Genomic DNA, 24,915 nt, shown 5'->3' with positions numbered 1-24,915 from the left:
AAATTACTTACATATCTGAACAATTTCGCAGTAATAATTCTTATTCAGTGTAATAATTGTTTTTTTAAAAGGAAATGGACTATTGTGGGCTCCCTTCTGATCCCAGTTTACTCTGAGCAAATGGAACATCTGGCTTTCTAAACACAAGCCATACAGTCCTGCACAGCAAAAGGTGGTGGGAACCTGACCAATTCAATTTTCAATTGAATTGAGTAATGTTGGGATGAAGCCCCTTAAGTTGCTAGTTTCTTTATTTAAAGATAAAAGTCAAATTGAGTTATATCTCCTGCTAACATTTACTTTCTTTCTGTTTCTTCTTTAATGTTATTTTGCTGTGTGTGGATGCTTTTGGCAAATAAGGCACCTCTGCCACCCCCTAGAAAAGAAAGCTTTCGGAAAGCAAGAGTAACTAATCACAAGAATGAAATTAATCTCGAGGCAGTAACAACCAGTCCAGCTAAACACCTTCCCACAGATACTGCCTATTACACTAACGAGAAGTCTGTCCAGAAGACAATGTCTTCTCAAATATCTAACACAAGTGTGTCCTATGCACAAAAAATCATTAAACCACTGACCTCAATCTCCAGTGCAGGCACAAGCACAGTAGCTGGTATTAGTACTACTCTCCATCAAGGCCAAAGGCAACAGTCTCAAAAACGTAGGGTATCGACCCTGAAATTAACCCGGACACGTGACCCAGCGAGTAGCATTCATTGTAATACACAGCAACAGCTCAAGCCTGTTGAAGTGCCAGTATTTCCACAAAGGCCTGTCTCACCTGCCTGTAACCCTGTGCCTGAGGTACACACAGCGTCTCTTTCCATTCAGATAGCTCCCATCCCTGACAATAAAGCAGAGCCTGAAATCCAAGAACATCCACCTAGTATTTCTCCAGACACTTCAAAGATGTCTTCAAAGGATTTGGGACAAAAGTCTACAGTTCTTCCTTCTTCACAGGCTGCAGAATGCCATGTGGTATATTTAATTTTTCCATCTTTTATTTTAGATCATTCATGAATCACTTAATAACCGTCTGTTTAGTTATACTTACATTATCAAAGTTAGACCTTGTGTTTTCTGGGTAAAACTACCTATCACATGGATCAAAACATCAAAACAGAACTGAACAAAACGTGAAGTTTTTGGAAGGCTATTGCAAAAAAAAAAAAAAAAAAAAAAAGAAACATTAACCCAGCTGAGCTAGAAGGTTGACTTCTTTGTTCCTCTGTGAGCACTTTATAGAGTGCAAATGCACAATAGGAAATCAGTGAATTGTAGGTGATGCATCTGCTTAAGTGGCTCTTCCTAGAGGGGGTTGCATTAGTGTTATGCTGCCGCAGGTGCTGGAAGGATCAACTATGGATAGAAAATGGTGGGGTTGGGGGATTTCTATAAATGCAGTTCTGCCAGTTTTCTAGGGCCACCAAAAATATATTTTGTCAGTCAGTGCTTTCTGCAAGGCTAATCACTGCTGTCTCCTATGTGTCCTGTGCAATAGCGCTTTTTAAAGAAAATGGGTTGGTAAAATCTTTTGTCAACCACCTCTACACGAAGCATCACAAGGCACTGAACTTTTAGTCCCTCTTTCCCCTATACCCTATGCCTACTGAGATGAGAATTCTTTGTTAACTATACTGATGTCATCTAGGAGAAATGGGTATATCAAGCACACAGTGTAGGACCAGAGGAGTCTGAGCAAGATTTATAGCCATTCAGAAAGTTACTGAGTTAAATAAAATAAGCCTGGGAGCAATAAAGCAGCAGCAAATACATACTAGGCAAAAGGAGAGCTCTGAACAAACTTTGTTATTTCTACTCTGCTTTACCTAGTCACATTAAGATTTTTCTATTTAAAAAGTTAATTATTCTAGTATGTCTACCAATATAACAGCTTATCTGAGTTTGAAAGCTTTTCAGTTGGAGGTAGGGATTGCTATAGGTCTAGGCATATCTGCCTCAAAGCTTTGTCTGAGTGAGGATCCCATCATGATGTATTTGTGTTCATCTAGTTCTGCTGAAATCAGTGGGGCTACTCTGAAGTAAATATGGCACAATCTTGCAAGCTTAAAGTCTGCTGACAGCCCTATCATCAATACTAGTAACACATCTGTTCTCTCAGACTGTGGTTCCCTTAAAGCATCACATTCAACCAAGTCTTTACTCTGGAAGCCACAAGTATCTGCATTAGCTACAGGATAGTTTTACAAATTGTAATATGTCAATTCCCCCCTTCAACTCCCAAATAAAAATTTTGATCAGAACAAAGCTGTGTGAAATTACACGGCAACAATTTGCAATGCTCCTTCTGAATTCACTCCATTAACAAATGGGAGCAGTGAAGAATTAATCACATTTGTCCTTTTCAAGATTAGAGACAAAACTATCATCTTAAACGCTTCTATTAGGCTACATAGAATTTAGAATATTTTGAGAAAAACAAGTCGCTTTACCCTTGAGAAGAAACAGTGATTTTTGTCAAGTAAAACAAGTCAGTTCAAGCAAGAGCCACAGTAAAGAAATCATGTCAGAAACAGTAATGAAGGCTGAGCAAGAGCTTTTTCTGGTAGAGAGGGTAGGTATGAAGATTATAGGAGGCAGGCTTGCAAGCCTTTTAAATATGGGCATCAAGGGATACGGTCAGATAGTAGAACAGGTGTAGGTGTGGCCAATACACTTTCTGTGTCATACGTTTTCTTTTCATTTAAAAATAGTTGTTCAGCCTGTTAGCAATAAGATTCATTTATATATGCTTAGATAAATCAAAGTGTCTCTCAAACAGAAAGTGATTTTATGACAGCTAACAAGAATTGGGGGAAATACCTTTTTTTATGATCCAGAATAATATTCAAACTCTAATCAGAATAACTAAAAATAATTTATCTTCTAGCTACTTTTTTTTTAGAATTTTAAAAGTCAAAACTAATTTTTCAATTTCTTTTTATTTTAGAATCTGTTTTAGTTTCACTATGAGCTGACAAAAGTCAGAAAAGTAGCTGTGAATTGTTTGGCAATTCTACACTTATTTTTCTGCCTTCACCTTGGTTTCAGTGTGTGGGAAGAATGATCAGAAATTTGGCAGCTGGGTTTCTTTGAATAAAATGATAAAAATTTCAGTTGATCACAGGGATCATTAAGGAATGTAGCCAGTTTTTCAAACTGCATCCATTTATTGATCTCTTGCCTGCAAAATTCAGCTGACATCCTCCCTGATGTTCAACTTTGAAATAAATTCTAAACATTAGTATGAAGAGGTGTATCTGGCATCACAATCGACTCATGGAACCAGTGGGTTTTCCTAGCTCTGTGTTAAAACACATAGCTGAAAACACATAGCTGAAAGCACAAATCAGCATGTGAGGTGGTGTAAAATTCTGCATCAGGTGAGGTCCCAAAGCCAAGATGCCATGGGCTACAGTTAGCAATAAAGGCTACAGCTATATGTCTAAAAAGATTTCTTTTCTGACTCTCATCTCTGGTTGAAATCTTGGAACTGTTCTAACTAATGCTAAAAATTATGATCCCCCTTAGTGCTGTATCTCATGGTATTTGCAAAGTTCACAATTTCTCTTGCACAGACAAATTAACTTTCAGTATACTATGCATGATAGTACTTTCATTTTTTAAATTGTTTTAGATTTGCAAGCGCTACAGGTCTTTGTGCAGCAGTTAAAATACTTTTGTATATGGAGATCATAGTGTGTTATGTTAAGCTATATCCTCTAGGGATGGTCTTAGACTGCAGATCTGACCCACCAGCAATGTTCAAAGCCACCACAGAAACCCTCAAAATCCAATCAAATACTTTTAGAAAGGCTCTGTAAGAACAAACAACTCTCCCTCTGCATCTGGGTTTATGTATGTGGAGGAGAATGAGGTAAGATTGGCTAATCATCACTTCTTAAGATGTGGTGAATGAGAAATACTGTGCATGTGTGGGTATCTACGTGTGTAGGGAATAATACGTACAACTATATTATGTCACAAAGCTGGAAAAATACAGCCAAAAGAGAGCTTGTATGCTCCAAGTTCATGCATAACAATTTTGCAGTATTCTTTAATGTATCTTGTTATGTTTGTGCTCCTATTTGTGCTTCATTTCAGAGCTTATCTGCTGAAACTTTAGGAGCAAGCAGAAGTGTGCTATGACTCACCAAGTGACATTTTTTAAACACTCCTACTCAGAGAAAGGTTAAACCCCTTAAAAATATATATGAAAAGAGAAGTATTCAAGTTACTCAAATTTTTTTCATTATTATAGTCTCGAGAGTTGCTGCTCTTCTGTACCATACTGCAGATATGGGAGAAATAACCTAATTATTTCAGCAGAGAAATTAGTGTTTGTTAGTATGAGACTGATGGAGGTAAATTCTGTTGTCCAAATTTCTTAATAAGAAAAAGTTATAAACTGATGAAGAATTCTGAGCTGCATCTTCTGAAATAAACACCTAAGCATCCTCTTGTTCTAGATACTGCTCTATAAAACTGAGGATGCAAAACATTTGTCCTGTTTGTTTGAATTCCATAGATGAGTGAACACTTGGTTTAGTCCTGGTGTCCTGGAGGAATAAAATCTATGCTACTAGATGTTTATGAAAGTGTTTCTTTGGCCAGCCTTATAGCTGCAGACAAGTGAATCAAGGAAAATAACCCTGAAATTAGAAAAATTGTTTCTGAATTGTTTTATCTAATACATTACTGTTTGTTAGGTATTGACAATACATTGAGTGATGTAGAAGGGAGAGAAGACAGGTTTCAATGTTTGGGGGACAGATGGCAAGCAAAATCGAGCACATAATTTTCATTTTAAGTTCTGTATCACTACCGTGGTTTTACACAAGGGCTGAGCTCCACCTCCTTGTAATGAGTTTAGAATAAGAAGACTAGGTAGTAAAAGTGAGCATAGGATATAACTTGCAGTGTCAGTTTGGAGATTTTGACATCAGCTTTTAACAATTAAAACCAGAGGTATTTTTACCCATTTGTGCAAGGGTATGGGTGTAATTTGATTGTTGACTACTAAACTCTGCTGTGTATTAACAAAATGGATTTATTCAGTTATCTCTGAGTCTCCTTATCTGTGTCTTGACTGTTGAAGCAAGGCCAGCACTTTGGTGTCATTAGCAATCTCACATCACTCCCCACAGATCTTGCATTAAAATGGTAGATGACTGGTTTTGAAACCCGTACTAGGGTCACATGTCTACTTCATGTGAATTGGGTAGCAATTGTATTCTTCAGGCCTGACATTTTACTATTTGATGGAAGGTGAACATTTCTAAGGACCAGCAGGAAGCTGCGCTTCAGACCTTCAGTTCACTTTAGGACTGTGATGACATTTCTCTCTCTCTCTCAAGCGTTGCTCCACAACCTAAGATAATTATGTAGTCTAACTAGTTTTTCATCATTCTAATTGATTAAGTACTTGTTTGGCATTTAATCCGCCTGATTTCTGCTAGCGTTTCTTGTGCTATAACAATAACAAACCTAATCTGAAGCACACTGAATGGAACTGGTATTAAAAGTTTTCTGGAACGCATTCAGCCTTGTCCTTCTCATAGTTTTTGCAGTGATGAAAAATATGGATTAGTAGTAGCCAAATGTATCTGTTTAAAGATTACCAACTTTCCATGTTTTTGAAATGGTGTAATCAGTTTTCAAAAATAATGCTGTTTTAAATCACCATTTCAGCCACTCTTTCCCAGAGTGATGGTTGTACCTATGACAGAATTCTAGAACTAGGCAGAATATTTAAGTTTTACTCTACAAAGCTGAGAAACTTCATGTTAGGAATCAGTACCTAGAATTGCTGCATTCCTTCTACCCACATTGTAAGAATGATAACTTTATATTCTTTTTAAGAATTTGGCTTGATGAAATCAGCTATTATTTGCCAAACACAATGAATTTTAATTCTTTAAGAACTCAATTTCACTAGCTCTCTGGATGCACCCTGAATATCTGTTCTTGTGTTGTCCATCCCTTCTTTTCTCAAGCATGCAGGCAATCTTCTCAGTTCAAAGCCAGAAGGCTTACTAGGTTTCTCAAGTCTCCAAAATTTCCTGTTATTTTAACAATTTAGAGATCAATTTACATATTTTGGCTCAGTCATATGTAACTTTTCCTCTGGGGATGCTGAGAGGATAGCTGGTCTCAAGAAATTGGCTCTGCCTCATAATTGCATTATGATCTCCTGGTTCATGTCGTTTGCTGGAGATCTTGAATTATGACATGGATGGTGAAATTCATCATGAATGATGGTTCTGTCTTCCCTTTATGTATCTGTGAAGTGAAATTACTGTTTCTTATATGTGTACGTAAATGCACACATCTTAAACACCTGATATACTGTGCTGTATAACCAGCTGTTTCACATCTGCGTTTGATTGCTTTTCATGAAATTACTTTAATAGTATTCCATTGTTCTTTTGAGGTTTCCATTGTCAAATTAGTTATCTCTAAAAATCATATCCTTTTACAGTCATACAGTCAATCATTGATTTTCTGATTAAGAAGTAATCTGTTCAGATTTACTCTATGGAAAGGTTTTGGGGTTTTTTTCAGTTGTAGATTTGAAACATTGCTGTGAATAAGATTTGGATTTTAAGCTGCTTGACTAAGTCTCATCAGTGTTTTAACTGCAGATTTTAACAGCAGCTTCTGGCTATTTTTGTGTACCCCAGAGATCCAGTAATGCCAAAGAGTTCTTTTGAACCATTTGGAACAAGTGATGGATATCTGTTCACATGCTTAAGATTCTTTTCTGAAATGCTTATTCATAGGGATGGTCCCGTTGACCTCAGTAAGGTTATTTGGGTAAATTCTAGTTGATCTCAGCAAGAATTATGGAACTGGACCCCCAGTGACCTCTCATAAGTAGCACAAACTGGGTTGTGTTCCAAGTCTTCCATAAGGGCTTTAGAAGATATTTTCAGATTTTGTATTAAAATGCCAAAATGGCATTTTAATCTGATGGCTTGAAACATTTTTTGAATGATTAGAGTTAAAGACATCTGCCTATTCTGAGCATAGGAAATAACCATAATATTATTGGTAACAATGTGATATCTATGAGTAAATGTTGCTTTTTTAAGTAGTAATTACTGCATATAGTATATTACTGTCCTGTATTTTACATAAATTTAAAATCGTAAATGCTCTTTCCCTGCAGCTATTCTGGAGTTCCTCAGCCCTATCAAGAATGAAACCATTAGTGCTGAAGTAGACAGGATTTTGATGTACTTCAGGAATGGATTGAAAGCTTGTGGCTAATAGGCAGTGTAGAAGAATTTGTGCAGCTGTTTAACGAAGATTGGATGGCAACATGCTTTCCATGTATCTATAATTCAAAAACAAGTTGTAGATGCAAAAAGCCAGTGTCAGGACTAGTTTAAACCCGGTGTCCTGTGACTGATTTGAAATAACAGAACATAAAGCTCATATATTGTGTGGCAGTTTTCAGAAGCCCTCTCATGAGGATGTTCCCTTATACTTTTAAGGAATTACACTGAAGCCAAACAACTAGTGTGTTTTGTTTCAGTATGAAGTCATCCCTGTCCTGTTCTTGTGCTCCCAGTCTTTGTTGTTCCTCAGATTTATACCAGTTACCCTAACTATCCTTGTGTCCTCTAATGTCGAAAAGGCTGCTATGCGTACACCTTATCCAGTAGGCTGACAGGGTGCTTCCAGGGTGCTTGGAAATTCTAAGATCATCCAAACATTTTTATTAGAGGCAGTGGAGAAGATGTATTCAGTCACAAGGGGCAAAAAAGTCCCCAACCTATTGCTTGCGGATCATATGAACATTCAATATTAGTGTTTCCATTTAGCTTGCACTCCTGCCTATCTGTATATTACACTTAATTTCAAAATGATACCTGCCCCTTGACAAAAAAGAGAGCAACATTTACAGAGATTAGACTTGCAGATCCTTTTTTCCTTTTACAAACAAAATGAACATGACATTCTCTAGCCTCATAGTTATGTGAAGTATAAAGTAGTGTGAACCTTCTCGATGCACAACTAAGATCATTAATATATGCAGTACCTTATGGATATTCATCCCCAGCACACTATGGTTTCTGGCATTGCTTCCACTAGTATTTGATGCATTCATTTCTTTCATGTTTTCCTACTTTAATATAGAGCGTGGTTGATTCATTTCCTAATCCATGTGAATGTGAACTTCCTCGGGCTGCTGAAAAACTTACGCTTTTGTAATTCTCCTACACACAGCAAGAGGCAAAGGGAAAAGTTTTTTATTCATTTGGTAATCTGTTTCTTTTCTTATTTTTTTTCCTCAAATCTCAGCTTGGAAACCAGAAAGTAACTGCCCCTGTGATGGAGGTAAATGCTTCACAGACACACAGACAAACAGCAACAGAAGCTTCTCCACTGCCTCTTCCTCCTCCTGTGGTACCAGTTAACAGAGCCTCTTTCTCACCAGACAGTGGCACCCATCTAGTACCATATTCTTTGCCAACGCTTGATGATTTTTTGCCTTCACGCTTTTATAAAACCCCAGCCCTTTCACAGTTTTCATATAAATGCCCATACCTAGCTTCTGAAGGTATTATCCACAGGAATGAAACAGCCTCTGTAAGCACAGATTCTGCCATGAGTGAGTGCTCCTCCCGCACAGTGAGTGAGTCCTCCACAGCCATTCTAGATGAGCTGCAGACTTGTAGCTATGATACTACTGACTGCTCTGAAACACCTTCCCCAACCTTGAGCCAGATGTCTGCTGTGTCAGATGGCACCACGTTAACCAACACTGCTGCCACTTCTCATGTAATTATGCTTCCTTTTTTCCTCCTCCATTTTGTTCAAACAGGTTGTCAAAGGGGAAAAGAATTCAAACTTGTCTGTTATCCTGTTACACAGACAAGTATGCCATTAGTAGTTTTCTGTGTTCACAGTCTGACAGTATGTTTTGCAGCAGTTGTTTAAAAAAAAAATCATTGGCATAGCAGATTTGGTAATAAGAAAATGATACTAAGTTGTTGCACAGTTGTATGGTCAGCTACGGTGTATCAAACACTTTGCTTAAAATAAATGAAAATAAATTCAATAAATATCTGTTCCAAATGCATTAAAAGCAAGCGGTCTGTAGAGTTTTAAGAGATTTGTTTAAAATATTGTTAGCAACGTACAGGTTTGTGGAGTTTGTAGCCTCTGGGCTACCACCATTTTGGGGTTATACTGAGGTACAGATTTCAGTAGTATAACTTGTAAATTCATAGTAAATGTTTGCAATATTTAACGCATTTTTTTCCCCAGCCATGACCACTGACTGCACGAAACTGTTTTTCTCTCCTCTAACTAACCTTTTCCTCTCCTAAGCACAGTTTCTTACAGGAGTGAACTTCATAAGTAATCTTGTAGTACCCAAGTGTCTGTTATTTTTCTCTTGGTTAAGTCAAGGGAAAAAACAGCATGCTATTAGACATTTTATATGTACATTCACTTTTCTGTACCTTAGTACACTCCCATATGGTAGAAAGAAGGTATGGAATTTGGGTCAAATCCAGATCACTTCTTATTTCTTTTGAGATTATCTGCATCATTAAAATGAGTCAGAACAAAGCTTTCATTTAGATAGAGCAATTCATTGCTGAATTACAAAACAGAGATGTTCTGAAACCAAAGTTTTACTGGGTCACAACAGTGTTCAAACTTTGTACAAATACTTCAGTATGCCATCATTTGCAGGTCTGAAAAGAGCAAACAGTGTATGTATTTTTAAAGTTTCATGTATATTTTATAAAAAGTATTTTGAGACCAAACTTGCGCATAGTCACCTGGAATGTCAACGATCTGTTGTCAGGGCTCTGGATGCTGTTTAAAAAAATAATATTAATAACAGGCATGTAAAAGCTGTCATTCCTAAGTCTTGTAACACAGCTCTGAAACTTCTTTTTTTTAAAGAATCAGTACTGTGAATCTGCATACAGCCCAGTAGTTGTAAGCAGATACCGTAATCAATATAGACTGGTCTTTGTAAATAAGGCACAATCACTACGTGACCATTTACTAGCTATGGGAAGCATGGAACATTTATATTTTCTTCTAACCTAAAATAATTAGCTAACTGTGTTTGTTTTCTTTGAGCACCATTTTTGTAAGCAGAAGCGAACAATCCTTCCTTCTTCCATTTTTCGGGTAGTCTCCCTGTAGAGGTATATGGTATGGTCAGATCTGACTGCCACTTTTTCTCTTAGACATCGCAAGGATGAGCATAGCAGTTGTTCACCGTTAATGGACAAAGGATGAGTCTCCCACCAAAGGACATAAATGCCCAAACAGTCCTAAGAGCCCCACAGAAGTTAAACTGCTGGCAAGACCCACCTCTACAGTGTAGAAAAGTCTTTGTCTCCCATCCTCTGTAGAGGAGGGTGAGATGACTATAAATCTATCAGTGAAATGAGAAAATGATGGTGAAGCTGGTGGCACACACACGTGTGCTGCTAGTGGCTCTACTTCTATAGTGATCTTCATTCTCAAAGGAGAGTCCTGTTGGTTTTGTAGATGAAAACCGCTGAGAAAACAATAAAAGTAATACAGGATTGTGCCATCTAGCATTGTGCCCACATAAGACAGAACCACGCTTTCAAAGACGTTGGGGTTGTTTCTTTATTCTTGAGGTCCTTAATAAGAGCTTAGGCAAAAAGGTTTTGCAGCACATCTTATGAGAAGAAGAAACATCAAGAAGAGCTGAATCAACAAAATTGTAAAATATTCCAGGCAAAAGGCAGAGCTAAACATAAAACTGTGGTTAATTGGCCATACTTTTAGTCACAGATTACAGATTCTTTGAAAATCTGAAGCATGAGAATTTTAATTCTTACTTGGGCTTATGCTTTGAATTGGAGTTAAAATCAGAGAAGAGCTGGGTTTGGAAACTATTTTTTCTGACTCTATTCCAATTATGAACATTTCCCTTATAAAGTAATTTTTGTGGGTTCTTTTTGTTTATGTAGTTTAAAATTGTGGAATCTAATGGAAACTTGGAAATGGAAGTACACATTAGGTTTTTGCCTTTTCCCGAGTTCCAGGACTGTCTCAAGCTGCAAGAATTGATCCTGAGTATTTTAGCCTAATTCAACGTCTTGAGGCCAGGGGTGTGCTGTGCAGCGTTGTTGCACAAAACTGCTCAGACCTCCATAATGGGACCTCTGTCCCTTTGCTGCCTGCCTCAGCAGAAAGTTAGAAAGCAGCTCCAGTCTCAAATAGATGTTTTTCTCTGCTGTGATTCAGAAGTCGAGAGAGCTGCTTTTTCTGATGCTCAGGCAAATTAAAGGAAATGTAAACATGGTACCTAGGAGGAATCTTTACAAGAGTTTGATTACCTAGCAGGAGAATTAGATGGCTCTGCTAGCAGTGGAGCACAGGTGAAGTATACTGGAGAAAAAAAAATAAATGGAGGAGCCTAGGGAAATGAACAACAGAAAGAGATGAGGATTATCTTCCCACTAAACTGGAAAATAGGTGTGTTTTGGTGAAGTAGTTTCTGTATCATCTTATTGTCCCACAAAGGAAATTACCTAGGAAAGTAAAAGGTCTAATTCACAAATAGTCATCTTAAAGATTTTACTTCCTTTACTTCCTGGGAACAGACTCTGTCACTTGGAACTAAAGCATCACACTCTCAGATTGAAATGTCAGTAGTTCTCAAATGATTCCAAGGGCAGGAAAGGCCCTTGGAACTTGAAACTTCACAAAACTATCTTTTATAGCTAACCCTCTCACCAGTGCAAGATGCATCAGATGAACAAATGCAATAACCACCTTCACAGAAACTTTCCTCAAAGAGAAGGTCATTAGGAACTAAGAAATTATAGCTGAGCTGATATCCTCTCTAAAACTTTCAGAAGCAAACCCAATAATGTCATATATGGACCCGCCGCATACACATTTATGACTGATGTCCATCAGCTACTTGTGTGGGTCTTGTTTTCATTATATTGTGTACTACTTAGTGTAAGAGCCTTACTGTCTAACCCAGCTATTTGGTAAAGCCCATCACAGGAATATCTTAATTTTTTATTACAGAAATTCATAGGAGTAGCTTTCCACTTTACAAAGAACTCACACTAGTTCTGCTCCTCTCTTCAGAGAAACAAAAGCCATAGTAAATGAGTAAGAAGGTGTAAGGTTCTGGACGTAGTTGCACCCTGTCTTCCTTAGAAACAAGCTTTCCCAAAAAGACAATAGGCAGGAAAAGAGAATGGGTGAATCCCTGAAGTAGGGTAGAAATGGCTGGCCTCATCTAGGAACCTGATCTGAAAACGTGGCTTCATACCTCTTGAAATGCTATCTTTGAGCTCTTGTAGCTTTTGTATTCCCTACAGCTCCAAGTTCTTTTGGAGGGGAGGATGATGTGAGAAAAGCCAACTTAGTTTACATTTTGGTTCTTGACTTCATTAAGAGAGGAAACATTTAAACACAGAAGTTTTAATGGAGGCGTCACCACAACACAAACTTTTCAGCTCAGTTCTGAAAACAGGCATCCTTAAAATGAGAATGCCTTGGATTCATCTAGGAGTTCACATGATGTCTGCATAGGAGCCAGAATTCATTTTACTCTCTCAGCTATTGGAGGCAGAGACATTAAAAATTTAAAATCAGATCAGTAATCTCCAAAACACAAATGTATACAAGAGGTCATGAACCATTTCATTTTTAAATGTAGAAATAACATACTTTTTAATATGTTTTTTATTTATGCGTTGCTGCTTCAGATAGTCTCATGTTTTACATTTACAGCATGTTTCAGTTCTTCTCTTTTGTTCTATAAAATTGAGCAAATTTGTAGCACTTCTGATTTTGTTCAGATTTAAAGAGGCATTCTGCATTAAAGGAGATGTTACAGAGAGCTTCCCTCCCTTTTCTGCTGAAATATTCATTACCCACTCGTTTCATTCAATGCTTTCTTAGTATCTGTTTTAATCCTTGCAATACTCCCCATAAAAGTGCTACAGCTCAGATGTGGGGATTCTAAACTGGGGGCAGGGAAGCAGATTGTTTCAGAAGTACCTCTTGTGACTAAAGCCTAGATGGCTTGTGATGCTGCTATATACTGCCAGTTTACTTAGCTTTCCCATTTTACTTGTTTGATTTTGTTCTGTTGTTTTGTGGTTGTGGGGTTTGGGTTTTTTTTCACTGGTGCTATTTATTTTTATTGTGATAGATTACATATCAGCATCCCGTAATCACTCCAGCTGGCTTCCATTTTTAAAGAAGCTTTGGCTCACTCTCTTTAGCTAATCTTAATGAGACTTCTCCCTTCAGTCTGCACAGAAGTTCCTATTAATATCAGTAGGGCTTGAGCATGTGCATTAAGGGAATAGTGAGTGATCTGTGGCAGGCAGTCTTTGTTGCACAATGAGAGGAACTTTTACTGCCATCTTCGTTTTATATTGCTGTCAGACTGCTGCAGACCTTGTCTGTGCCATCTTCGTTGCCTTGACCGTGGTCTTTCTGTCACCTTCCCATGACTTCAGCATGCTTCACAGACAGCACATACAAGGAGAGAAGGGGGGAGGTACCAGGTATATAAGGAACACATTCTGCTCCCCTTGTGATGAGTTTTGTATTTCAGTGAATGCAGATGCCATTATGGCTAGGTACCTGACAACTGGTAATTGTTGTGTGGATGACAGTCTTGCATTACTCTTTGTTTGGGATGGCAGTGGGAGGGCTTTGTGTGTAGTTTAATGGCATATTGTTTTGTTTCTCTCAGGCTCAGATCACAGTGAATGGGAACTCTGGCACTGCTGCCAGCCCAGTGAGTCATTTTCAAAGGCCTTTTTCCCCTTCTTCAGCTTACCCTCCACCAGCTTCACTCAATTCCAACATTGTTATCATGCAGCATGGCAGGATGATGGGTAAGCCTCACACAGAACGTTTGCTTTATACATTACACAACATATTCCAATTCATGTGGCAAAGACTGCAAACAATTGCAGAGTGCTTCACATCCATAATGAAGGTATTGTCTATTCATCTACCTTGGGAAGTAAATAAAATAAAATAAAAAAAAAAAAGCATTTATTATTAGATACAGTAGTGATCCTGAACTGGAGTTAGTATTAAGTTTTATTACTTATTTGTGCAAGAGTGACCTCTTGCCACCTTTCTACTAGCTTTACTGAGGAAAGAGCATATATCAAAATAGCTCAACCTGTGCAGCCCCTTCAGATTTTGCCTTCTTTAAGAAACCAAGGGCTAACTTTGTACATTGGTTCTCCCCACAACTTCTGTAATCTTCAGTAGAAACACTGCCAACAAAGGGAGGGGCTCTGGGCTTTTAAAAACCTAAAGCCATGTCAATCTATAATTTGTCTATGGGTTGGGTTTTTTTGTAGGGCATTGTTAATTATTTTTTTTTAATATGTGACCAGCCTTAGAAAGGCACTTTGCCAGTATAAACCAGTTTTGCCAGAACAATCATTTGCTTGCTGCTTTATCTACCAGTGTTTTGCATGTTCAGATAAGACTATACATGCAAAATAATTTAAATGTGATTCTGGGGGTTACTTTTTTGTTGCGCATGCGGGGTTATTAGGTGACAGTTCTCGCTCTGAGACTTACGGCTTAGACAAATGCTGCTATTCTTATCATAGCAATAAGGACAAAAACTGTATATATGGGTTTCTCCACATCACAGAATTCTAGATTCTTTAATTGCTTCCAGTTCACTGATCTAAAGGCCTATCAATTCTGTTTTGGATACACCCAAAATAAGTGAAGTGTTTTCCCATGACTTTTACTTTTGTATGATGTTGAAGTTCTGCGTTCCACAATAACAGCCTGATTTAATTCTCTTTGCTCACGTAAAAATCCCACTGATGGCCTCAGTTTGAGGCCTATGAAGACTGAAAGATCAAATCCAAAATGTTTTCTAAATTTAACATCATGCATTTTGGGAAGAAGGCCCAAATATTCAGGCATTTGCCACGCAGAGTTGCCCCTCACCATATATGTGTAGCACTGGTTTATTTACAGAATTTCAAACTTGAGTAAACAGCTAAAATAGCCATGCCGAATCCAGCTCTCTGCAGTAGGAGTGAGCAGAAATATTCAATTAAACTTAGAGCTGTCAGTCACAAGAGCTTATTTTGCTGATTTATATTACAATTCAAATATTTTGCTTCAGGAGAATCAGCGGATGTTAATGTCACACGAAAGGCAATTGTGATCTTCACCTGTAGTGTTAGAATATTTATTTTTACTCCCTATATTCATTTATCCTGCAGTAGAAATGTCTCACAGGCATTGTACCTGCTCTTGCAAAAAAAAAAAAAAAATGCTTTGTCATAGCGGCCCACTAATTTATTGAAGTGTGCTGCATGAAGGAGTAGGGCTCTTTTTCCTGTGTACGGGAATGAAGTACATCATCTGCAGCAGTACAAATTTTCACAGGACACATCCCAGCAGTGGGGTGTTTTTTGTTAAATAAATGACTCTGAATTTTAGAGGGAAATGGTAATAGTGACATATTAATTTCATTAATTATAAAGGCAGATTTGGGGGAGAGGGGTAGAAATACTGCAAGTCACCACAAACCAGTAGCAGCCTGCACGATTCACCTAAAGTACTGTAGGTGGATCATCACATTGCTCTACAGATACCAAGTTACTGAGGTCCATTTTTATGAATTATATGTACAAACATAACTTCGAGGAACAAAAATTGTATGTTGGAATTTGTTTTTTAAAAATATTCATGTATCAAAACTCAATGGTTCTAAACAGATAACATATAAGCCTTTGTGGAGGGCTGTTTGGAATCTGTTGCTGTGCTTACAGAACATCAATTTTCTATGGTTTGCTAGACTGGGCGGGAGGGGAGAAGTTTTGAAATTATATCACTAGTTTCAAGGAATGGATAGAAAAGGCGCAAGAGTCTGATTTATAGGAAAAAGGCTGCTGCCACTATTTCTCAATAGATTTTTGCTGGGTTTGTGGGGGTTTTTTTCTTTTTTTTTTTTTTTTTTGTGAGCAAGATGCTGTGAAAAAGTACCTCTAATCTAAGAAGATCTGAGTTGAATAGCCTGTCTGGTCCTTAAATAAGTTAATAATTCTGTTAATGTAATATTAAGTAGGGCAAAGCCCCAGCTAAGGTTATGTTTTTTTTTGAAGTGTTGTATATATATGCAGTTAAGATTGTTGTCAGTCTTTGTACAGCATACTGAAATGGGGAAGCGTGTTATAACTGCCAAGTATGATTATTGTGTCATTATACAATATTCTGTCATGTTATCTTTACAGAGTCCACAGAGACATACTCACAGCATGTTCAGACTGTTGGCAGCACCACAACCACCAGTACAATACCAATCTGTAGATCCTCAGAAGAAGAAAAAAAAATTACAGTCATTAAAGCTCCACATTATGCAGGGATTGGCCCGGTAGATGAATCTGGAATCCCTACAGCAATTAGAACGGTAGGAAATTCTGGGGAATCTGTGTATGAACTCATACAATGAATTAATTGTTGGTAATGGGTTTTTCACATTCTTCTAGTCTTATATAATGTGGAATACAGTGTGCGTAATCAGCGAGCTCATGAATATAATATTGTGTGTTGACGGAAAAGGAGAATGCTGATGGGAGCATAATTGGGCAACCTCATGTTTCTAGTTTTAATTAGAAGTAGCCAAAACTTTGTGTGTCTTTCTTGCTCCTCTTGTAGTTCTTACCTTTTGGAGATACGCAGTAATTGCATTTGTTTTGTTATTTCTAAAATAAAGTTTATACATACTATATGTATGCATGTATGTAAGTATACATATATACGTATGTGCATGTATATATAAAAATCTCACGCTTCTGCATTTTGGGGGCAGTGGTTCTCATGTAATCAGAGTAGTGTAGACATGAATAGTTTTGTTCTGATAATAATCTAAGTGACTAGCATTTTCGTGGAAGTGCAATATGTAATCATTGTGCCCTTGAGTGACACGTAGACGAATAGCGTGGAAGCCCTTTCATTGTGACTAGCCCAGTTTTGATCATCTGCCACTAGTCGCTGCTTGAGTGGTCCCAGAATGTCGAACTGAAGAGTTTTGTTTTCACTATGCTGAAGCATTCTTTCCACTCTGCTGTCAGGGCAGCCTCTTCTGGCTGGTCCAGAGAGGACAGTGGCAGCTGCGCTAGGTCTGTAAAGGAAGTGCTTACTGGCCTTCCCAGCCGGAGAAGAAGTGCTGTGCTAGACGGAGAAAGAGTAAGAAGAGTGGGAGCCAGGATGAAAGCGGCAGAGCCCTTGCAGGTGAAGTCTTTGGGAGGTGCAAGGAGGTAGCAGCTGTTGGATGTATCCTCTCTGCCAATACTGACATATGGGGCTGTGTTGTATTGCCAAGAACTGCTTCAATGGATTGAAAAATTAGGGGGGAAATCAGGAATTGATGGAGAAAAGCAATAGGAAAAATTCAGAATAAGTGGTAAGATGGGGACGATTTTTATAAGAATGGGGGGAAACTCTGGCATTTCTTGCTTTATTTTTGATGTAAAAAGTAATACAATCAGAGTCTTTTAAAAATGAAGACATTTCTTTGCAACAATGCTCTAGCTTCCTACCCCCTTTTTAAGTAAATATGTCCCTATGCTTTATAAAGGATAAAGTAATTATTTTTGTTCTTTTTTTTTTGTAGCAGATTGATCTAATAGGGTGCATACCAGTTATCTAAGATTTTAACAGAAATCACCCTCAAGTGTGCTTAACAGACTTGGCAATCTGCCAGCCTATATTTAACTTTTGGATTGTATGGTCCGAGTCTCTCAGATCTTTTCCTAAAAACATAATGTAATTTGAATTAGGACATTTTTCAGCTGGATTTGCTCTGGGTTTTTTTATGTTTCAATTTCAAAATATCTTATAGCTTGAAAACTTAGTATTATAGAAATGATTCTCACAATGAGATACGAGTTAAAAGATTATGCTAGCATGCGTGTGTGAGTGCGTGTCTCGTGTGCCACTTTGTGTCCTTACTCTGCTTCCTTAGGACTTACCTGGAAGTCAGATTGTTTTCAAGATATTGATTTGAGATTACCTTTTAAATGTGCGTGGGTATATCTGAGCCCTGTGTACCCCAGTTGTGTAAGAATAGAGGTGGTGTAGTTGTCAGCAAAAGACTCAAATATGCTGCACCTTGACACCTCTCAGAAGTGCAGTACTATGCAGAAACATGCAAAAGTGCTGTAACTGCATTTCCCATGAACAGTAGAAGGTAGGATATATCATTCACTCTTTCTCCAAGGTCAGTGAGCAATCCAAATAGGCATCTTCTCCCAGAAAATTGAGCCTCACTCCATCTGGAGAGAGAAAGAAGTTTTTGAATAAGTTGAGTTTATCGTTGCATGCAAAGTTTAAAATTTTCTTATTCTTCCATCTTTATGAAAATGCCAACAGTCTATCTATCAAAAAAGCAGTAAATGCAGATTCATGGGGGATAGGTAACATACACGCTGTGTTCCAAAACACTGTGCTACTCAAAGGTAAGCTTGTAAATAAGAACTTGGGAGTATCTGTATTTCAGTTCTGGAGTGCTTTTCAGGAGTAGAGAGAGTTTCAAGCTGTGCTTATCTCCTCCAAGTTTGTCTTTACTCTCAGAACATGGTTTGTGACAGCTGTTTAGCCAAGGAAAGCAGTGATGTTCTCTTCTCTTTCTATTCCTGCAAACCCTCTCTATCCAAAGCTGCTGAGAGGGGAAGGATTCCTGTAAAGCCTTCCCTTCTCTCAGAACCTCCATCCCATGTTAGCATGTTCCCTCCATACCACTTGAGCTCCTGCCAGCTCTGGGAAGTGCAAGTCTGAAGCCTGAAAATTCAGATCATTGTTAAGTTTTGCCACCATGCCAAGCCCTGCCCCAAAGATGGTGAAATTCCAAGGCATTAAAAATGAAGTCTTTGGAAGAGAGAGGGTAAAATGCTGCTCACTCAGAAAAGCATTCAGTCAAATGGCACCACCGAAGTTTACCACCGACAGGGTCCTAGGAAAGGAAAAAACAGAGTCACAGAAAGCAGTATGACTGCACTACTTTATCCAAAATGATTGCTTCATGTCTAACTATCAAAATTAATCTGTAGACTGAAAAGGCCTTTATTTACTAAGAATGGAAAAAAATAAAAAATCAAGTCCCACCAGATTTCTTTTCCATAATTTGTGATGTAATATTTCAGCTAGAATTAAAAACGACAGAAGGTCCACCGAAAGTCATAAATGCCTCCTTTAATTGCATACTTTCTGATGGATTATTAGAATACTGCAATGTTTATGGACTCTCCTAAGTACCAACTGCAGATACTTCTTATGTCCTCTTCACACTATTTGGCTGATTGTTCATTCACATATGATGATACCATGTTCCAAAATTTAATTGCAACAACTATAATGTATGCAAAGCAGGAAGGCATCTGAATGGCTTGGTACAATGTGAATACTGCTAATTCCTCAAACAAGTGTTGGTATGTGGGATTAGTGAATATAAATTGAGAAAATGTATTTTTAAATTAATTTATTCTATTCCTTAACTAATCCTATCTGGTTTATAATGTAAAGCCAAATTATTGGCTGAGGCTTTAAACCCCAGGGTGGGGGTTAAGGGGGAGATGACGAGAGAAAAGCGTTCAAATGTCCAGAAAGATGTTGGGAGACCTTCTTTTCTGGTCACGTGGGAGCTTCTCCATACCTGATCTATATGTGGAAGCCTCCTGTTGATTTGTGGAGGACCTGACTGATAAGGAGGATTTGGCAAAGAGATATCTATGCACCTTTGTCTCTTGACAAACAGCGGGGTCATAGCAGTAACATTTATGCAGTTTCCAATCTATTCACCTATCACTGATTTTAGCTCTGCTGGAAGTCTGTTCTTGGCCCAATACAATCAGAAAGGCAGTTGCAGTATCATGGGACCATCGCAGGTTTGTAGTGCTGTAGGAAATGTGGAGTACCATGGAGGTTATGCCCATCAGCATGAATTCTTTCAGACCTTCTGAACTTCCTTGTAAATGTTTGAACATACATGATCTTGGAGCACCAAACAGCATACTTGTTTCAAATCCAGCTAAATTATTCTTACCAGAGTTCTGCTACTATAGATGTTTAATACCTTAGGGAAACAATGTTAAAATGGTCCAAATCTGCTTCTGAATAGCTTCCCTTTGGCAGAAGTCAGGAATGCTGGTAGGTAGGGGAAGGCATCTGATCTTGATGCAAAACTGTATCTCCTTCATCTCTTGCAAGCAGGTCTGGGTAAAAACCATCACCTGCCGCTTAAATGTCTTTCTTCCCCAGCAGATCCCTGAGTTCTTCAGTTGACTGTCAGCTCTTCTTTTAAACAATTTTTTTTAGTATGTCATTTAGTAGTAACTCTGTGGGAACTCATATTGATTCCTTAGAAGAAGGGAGCACTTTCTGCTTAGTCCCTTACAGTAAGAGCTCACCATTGCTAACAAAACAGATTAATTATGTACAGTAACTGTAACAAGTATTTAGGGCAAAAGTGTGATTCAGTAAAGATGGCATGGAGCCAGGTGAACACACTCAGATCTGACGGTTATTTTGTAGAGAAGAGTTTGTGGATTTTCACTTTTCATGGTAAAGAGGAGTGGGCAGAGTGATTGCAGATTTAGTATTAGGTAATGCAAGATAACGCACATCAAGAGGGGTCTTTCGAATTGTCCCTGTGCACCATGAGGTTTGAAGATAATTTTGTACGTCTGTATTAAAACTTTTGCTTTTCTGACTACTGTGGAACAAGTAAAATTTTAGGATCCAAGAATAATAATACTGAAAACATGTTTGCCTTTGTGTTATCTCCTTTTCTGAAATACTATCATCCTATCTCAAAGAAAATTGCAGCAAAAGAGAAAATGCAGAAGGGTAAGAGAAAAGAATAATTAGAAGCACGAGCAAGTGTTGATATGAGGAGAGTTTGGGAACTTTGGGATTGCTTAGTTTACAAAAGTAAGGATAAGTATAATTTAATGAGTGGTTATTGAAAGGTATATTGTATTCGCTTTTCTCAAAATAGAAAAATAAGTTAAAATTAAGTTGCCTGGAAAGGGAATTTAAAACTGATAAAAGGAAATACTGTCTGTTTACAATCCAAACATTAACTCTTAAATATAGTGTTGTCTTAATTCTTTTCTTGGTAGTATTCCCGAGTTTTTCTGCATTACTTAAAAATTACATTTTGAAGACACTTTAAGTTGCCAGGAGTTCAAAAAAATCTCTTCTTACATGCTTGTAATTATTAAGGTGTTTGTATTTTCCTGTAAAGTATCTAGCATTCATTGTCATCAAATATAGGGCACTAAGAAGATAAACTCTTGATCTGGCACTAATTCCTACGTTCCTCCTAACCATTGTACCCTCCAAGATCAAAGTCCAGAGCTGACTCAGTCTTCAGTGTTTTCCAGAATGCGTTAGAGGAATTCCTAGATGAAAAGCATAAATCCACCATTTGAAATAGATGGTATGAAAATGATTATATTAAATAGGGGAAAACAGATAATAGATTTTGTGTCTAGAATAATATTAAATGTCTGATCACATCTGTGCACACAGGTTTGGGGTTGGTTTTTTTGTTAATGGCTAAAACTATATTTTATTTAGACAGTTGACAGGCCGAAGGATTGGTACAAGACAATGTTCAAGCAAATCCATATGGTTCATAAGCCTGGTAAGTATACTTTTGTCTTGGCTGGGTGGTTCTCAGTGGTATTAAAAAAATGTGCTTTTCTGTATTTTGATTGTCTGCTATGTGAAAATACAAGTGTTCACCAAGTGTCAGATAATTAATCAAATCAAATGGGCAAATTGGATGATAGATTTCACTGCAGAGTGAGCTATTTTCCTCTGCTAAGGCTGAAAATTTCTAATGCATTTATTTTGTTACTAAAACGAAATAAAAATTGAAGTGATTAGAATAGGTATGCAACCAGTATGATTCCATGTCACTGGGGAGCTCAGTGAAGTGATCCTTGTCTCTAGTTTGAGGGATGAGAAATTGGCTGCTGTAAATCTCCGACATAGCAGCTTTCTTTTGGAGAGCTCGTGTTAGAACAGCATGGGCTAGAAAGCAGACTGTTTTGAGGATACATTTTGTGTCTGAATTGCATTTTTCTCATAGAATGTCTTATTTGGTTTTGTTGAAATGGAGCTTTGGTGACATTACTAGCTTTAGAGTTCATGTCCTTTATCATGATTGTCACCAAGGATGTCAAGAAACCGTATAAATGGCAATTATGCTCATTACACCTCTGGAAGGAAGGAGATTATTCACCTGAGGTAGGGCTTGCATTCAGTATGGTCATACAGAATTAGTGGGAGAATTAAAAATGTAAGCAGGAAAATTTTGGCTTACAGGATCTATTTTGAACACTAGTCACGTAGTAGATATTTGAGGTTGCTTTTTGTGATAGGAACAACAACTTAATAGTCCCTAATAGAGAGCTGCTGACAAAGGGAAGAAATTGAGCCTGGAGAAAGGAGAACAGACAAAAAGCGATAATGTGCAATTCAGTGCTAACCAGCAAGTACACAATATGGGTGACATGACAAGAACATACCATTTTACCAACAAGATGGTAAAAATAGCCTATGGTAAGTACAATGGGAAGAGAGAGTCTTCAGAAAACACCTCTGAGATGAGGAAAAGAAATACAGCCAGCACTTGATTGCCTACCAATCTTCTGTCTCTATTTGCAAAAACAAAGCTGCGTTGCTGTGATAAACTGGCATATATTGCACTAACGTAACCTGTGTATTTCTTTTTGTAGATGACGACACAGACATGTATAATACTGCATATGCATACAGTACTGGTAGGAATTATTCCCTTCCTTCAAAATGAGTCTTTTGTTAATGTCAGCAAGTAACAGGGATAGTTAACTATTCATGCTTGGTTTTATAATGCTTATATAAACACTTTTTATTGTCTTGTTTGATCTCAGTTGGTGTTTTTTCATGCCCTTTTTTCCCAAATGAAACAAAGTTTAATTTTGGTTTCATTCTTACCACAGAAATGAATTGCAGCTGTGGGCCTCTTACTGCAGATGGGATACATTGTAATACTGTAGTTTCTGATTATGTTGCATTTATTTTCACTAGTGATTGTGAGTAAGGCAGCCTTTCCTTAGCAAAATGAAACAGGAGTTACTGTGTGAAACTACAAATGCTAATTACATAGATGGGAAGACAAAAAGGTTGTACTGAAAACACCATTTTAAAATATGCAGTAAGAGTGCCTAATAAAGATGACTCTGTTTTATGATCTTGTTCATTTTTGCTATAAGCACTGGTGTTGACGTTACTTAGCGCCAAGACAGACATATTCCTCTAATAGAAATATAATTGTTGTGTCTTTCAGAAGTTTATAACCATGTGGTAAAATTATTTAAAAGAACAAAAGTGAAAGTGTGAAAGACAATATGTGCAAAAAAAAAACCCCAATGAAGTGCCTTTTGTGAAAATACCTTTCAAAATTTTGCCATTTCATTGTTTGTCGCATTCGACATGCTCTCATACTGCATTTTGTGTACTGTTGAGAGCATTTGTTGTGGGTCAGTTGTTCAAGATCTGTTTGGACTCTTGTGATCTTCTTCAAGATACGCTATTGCCTAGTTGTCCTAGACTAACAATAATTACTAAAACAAGGGGGAAAAAAGTGCATTTCCTGCCTCTTCCTTCTAAACGTAGAACTGAGAGGCAGGATGACCCTGGGGATTAATAACAGGCTGTCATTAACAACTCTGATGGATACATACAGCCATTAACTTCCCACCCCCTCAGATTAATCATTAATTTATTTTAACTATACTGCACTTTATCTGTGTGTTTCTACTTTTATGTAAAATATATTAAAAGTATTCTAATGAGCTACATAGTATACAGCAACGTACATTTAAAAAGGCATTTACATATTTTTGTAACCGTGCAGCTTTATTGAGTAACTGTGGGGTTTTGTAGCATTCTGTGGTGTGTTTTATTAAAACTCATTCTCATGCTGTGACTGTTTCTGGGTTTGTTTTATATTAGGTAGCTACAGTCCATCCTTCTCTGCTCAAGCACACCCAGCTGCAAAGACGCAGACATACAGACCATTGTCTAAAAGCGCTTCTGACAGTAGCTCTGATGCCTTTAAGGTCTCATCCCCTTTACCACCTCCACATGTGCCACCTCCAGTACCACCACATCGTCTGAGGGAAAGGTCTACCCCAGAAAAGTAAGTTAGCATAGTTTCAAAAAGTGTTCTTGGTATGTACAGTAATCCAGTTACAGGGTATCACAAAGGAAAAAATAGCAGCTATAGAATAATATGACTTCAAGGGCTTTATTCAAGGGACAGTCAAGTGATGAGGGGTAATCTTTATCAGTAGCGTAGGTATCGTGTGGTGCTGCCATTTTTTCAATGTGCTAAAGAAGTGCTTATTCTTACAAGTGATACCATCACGAGCATTTGTCCTGCTTGTTGTGTTTCAGAACAGTCCATGCTCTAGCAGCTGTCCCGAATAGTTAGTCTCTGAGTCGGAAACGCCATTTATGGTATCCAGTAGCAAAGAGAAAGGATCTGAATGATGTTGTAAATTGAAATTCAAGGAAGAGCAAAACTGTAAGAGCATGGCAGTCAATCCCCAGAACTCAGAAGTACTTTACATCCCCATTTTTTAAAATCTCCATCTCCATTTTGGTAGACCAAGAAGGTGTTTATAGATTAAAGGAGCATTTCAGTTTTCTCATGGTTTTCCAGCTTCAAACTTGCTGCGCAAAACCAGGTCCCAGTGGTTAGAGTCCAGTTTGGAAGATGTTAATACTTAATAACTCAGGAAAGAAATGCTTATCCTTCTGATAAAAACATGCAGAGTGCCCTGTGCACAAACTCTGTAGACTCTTCAGCAAGCAAAAAGCTTT

General features: G+C 37.8%; 1 protein-coding gene and 1 long non-coding RNA gene across 22 annotated transcripts in view; one reads left to right on the top strand and one right to left on the bottom strand.

The window, feature by feature from the left end:
• SORBS2 (sorbin and SH3 domain containing 2) overlaps positions 1-24,915 on the top strand; it is a 187,472-nt gene that overhangs the window by 111,441 nt on the left and 51,116 nt on the right. For 9 of the 20 annotated variants that reach the window (XM_069788410.1, XM_069788454.1, XM_069788484.1 and 6 more), the window contains 7 exons: positions 361-978; positions 8,311-8,790; positions 13,742-13,886; positions 16,272-16,447; positions 21,619-21,685; positions 22,785-22,829; positions 24,043-24,229. In XM_069788410.1, coding sequence (XP_069644511.1) covers positions 361-978; positions 8,311-8,790; positions 13,742-13,886; positions 16,272-16,447; positions 21,619-21,685; positions 22,785-22,829; positions 24,043-24,229 — 1,718 coding nt within the window. Of the gene's footprint in view, positions 1-360; positions 979-8,310; positions 8,791-13,741; positions 13,887-16,271; positions 16,448-17,034; positions 17,272-21,618; positions 21,686-22,784; positions 22,830-24,042; positions 24,230-24,915 lie in introns of those variants that run through there. The other 11 variants (XM_069788494.1, XM_069788573.1, XM_069788545.1 and 8 more) reach the window with 7 other exon arrangements.
• LOC138686354 (uncharacterized) overlaps positions 13,803-24,915 on the bottom strand; it is a 112,422-nt gene continuing 101,309 nt past the window's right edge. For both annotated transcript variants that reach the window (XR_011325694.1, XR_011325695.1), the window contains 4 exons: positions 18,939-18,991; positions 18,248-18,314; positions 16,293-16,350; positions 13,803-14,009 (listed from right to left, as the gene is read on the bottom strand). This is a non-coding gene — a long non-coding RNA (uncharacterized lncRNA). The remainder of the gene's footprint in view (positions 14,010-16,292; positions 16,351-18,247; positions 18,315-18,938; positions 18,992-24,915) is intronic.

This window comes from Haliaeetus albicilla, chromosome 1 (genome assembly GCF_947461875.1).
Source record: "Haliaeetus albicilla chromosome 1, bHalAlb1.1, whole genome shotgun sequence".
In the NCBI taxonomy this organism is placed as follows: domain Eukaryota; kingdom Metazoa; phylum Chordata; class Aves; order Accipitriformes; family Accipitridae; genus Haliaeetus; species Haliaeetus albicilla.
This window is presented reverse-complemented; position numbering and strand designations above follow the sequence as displayed.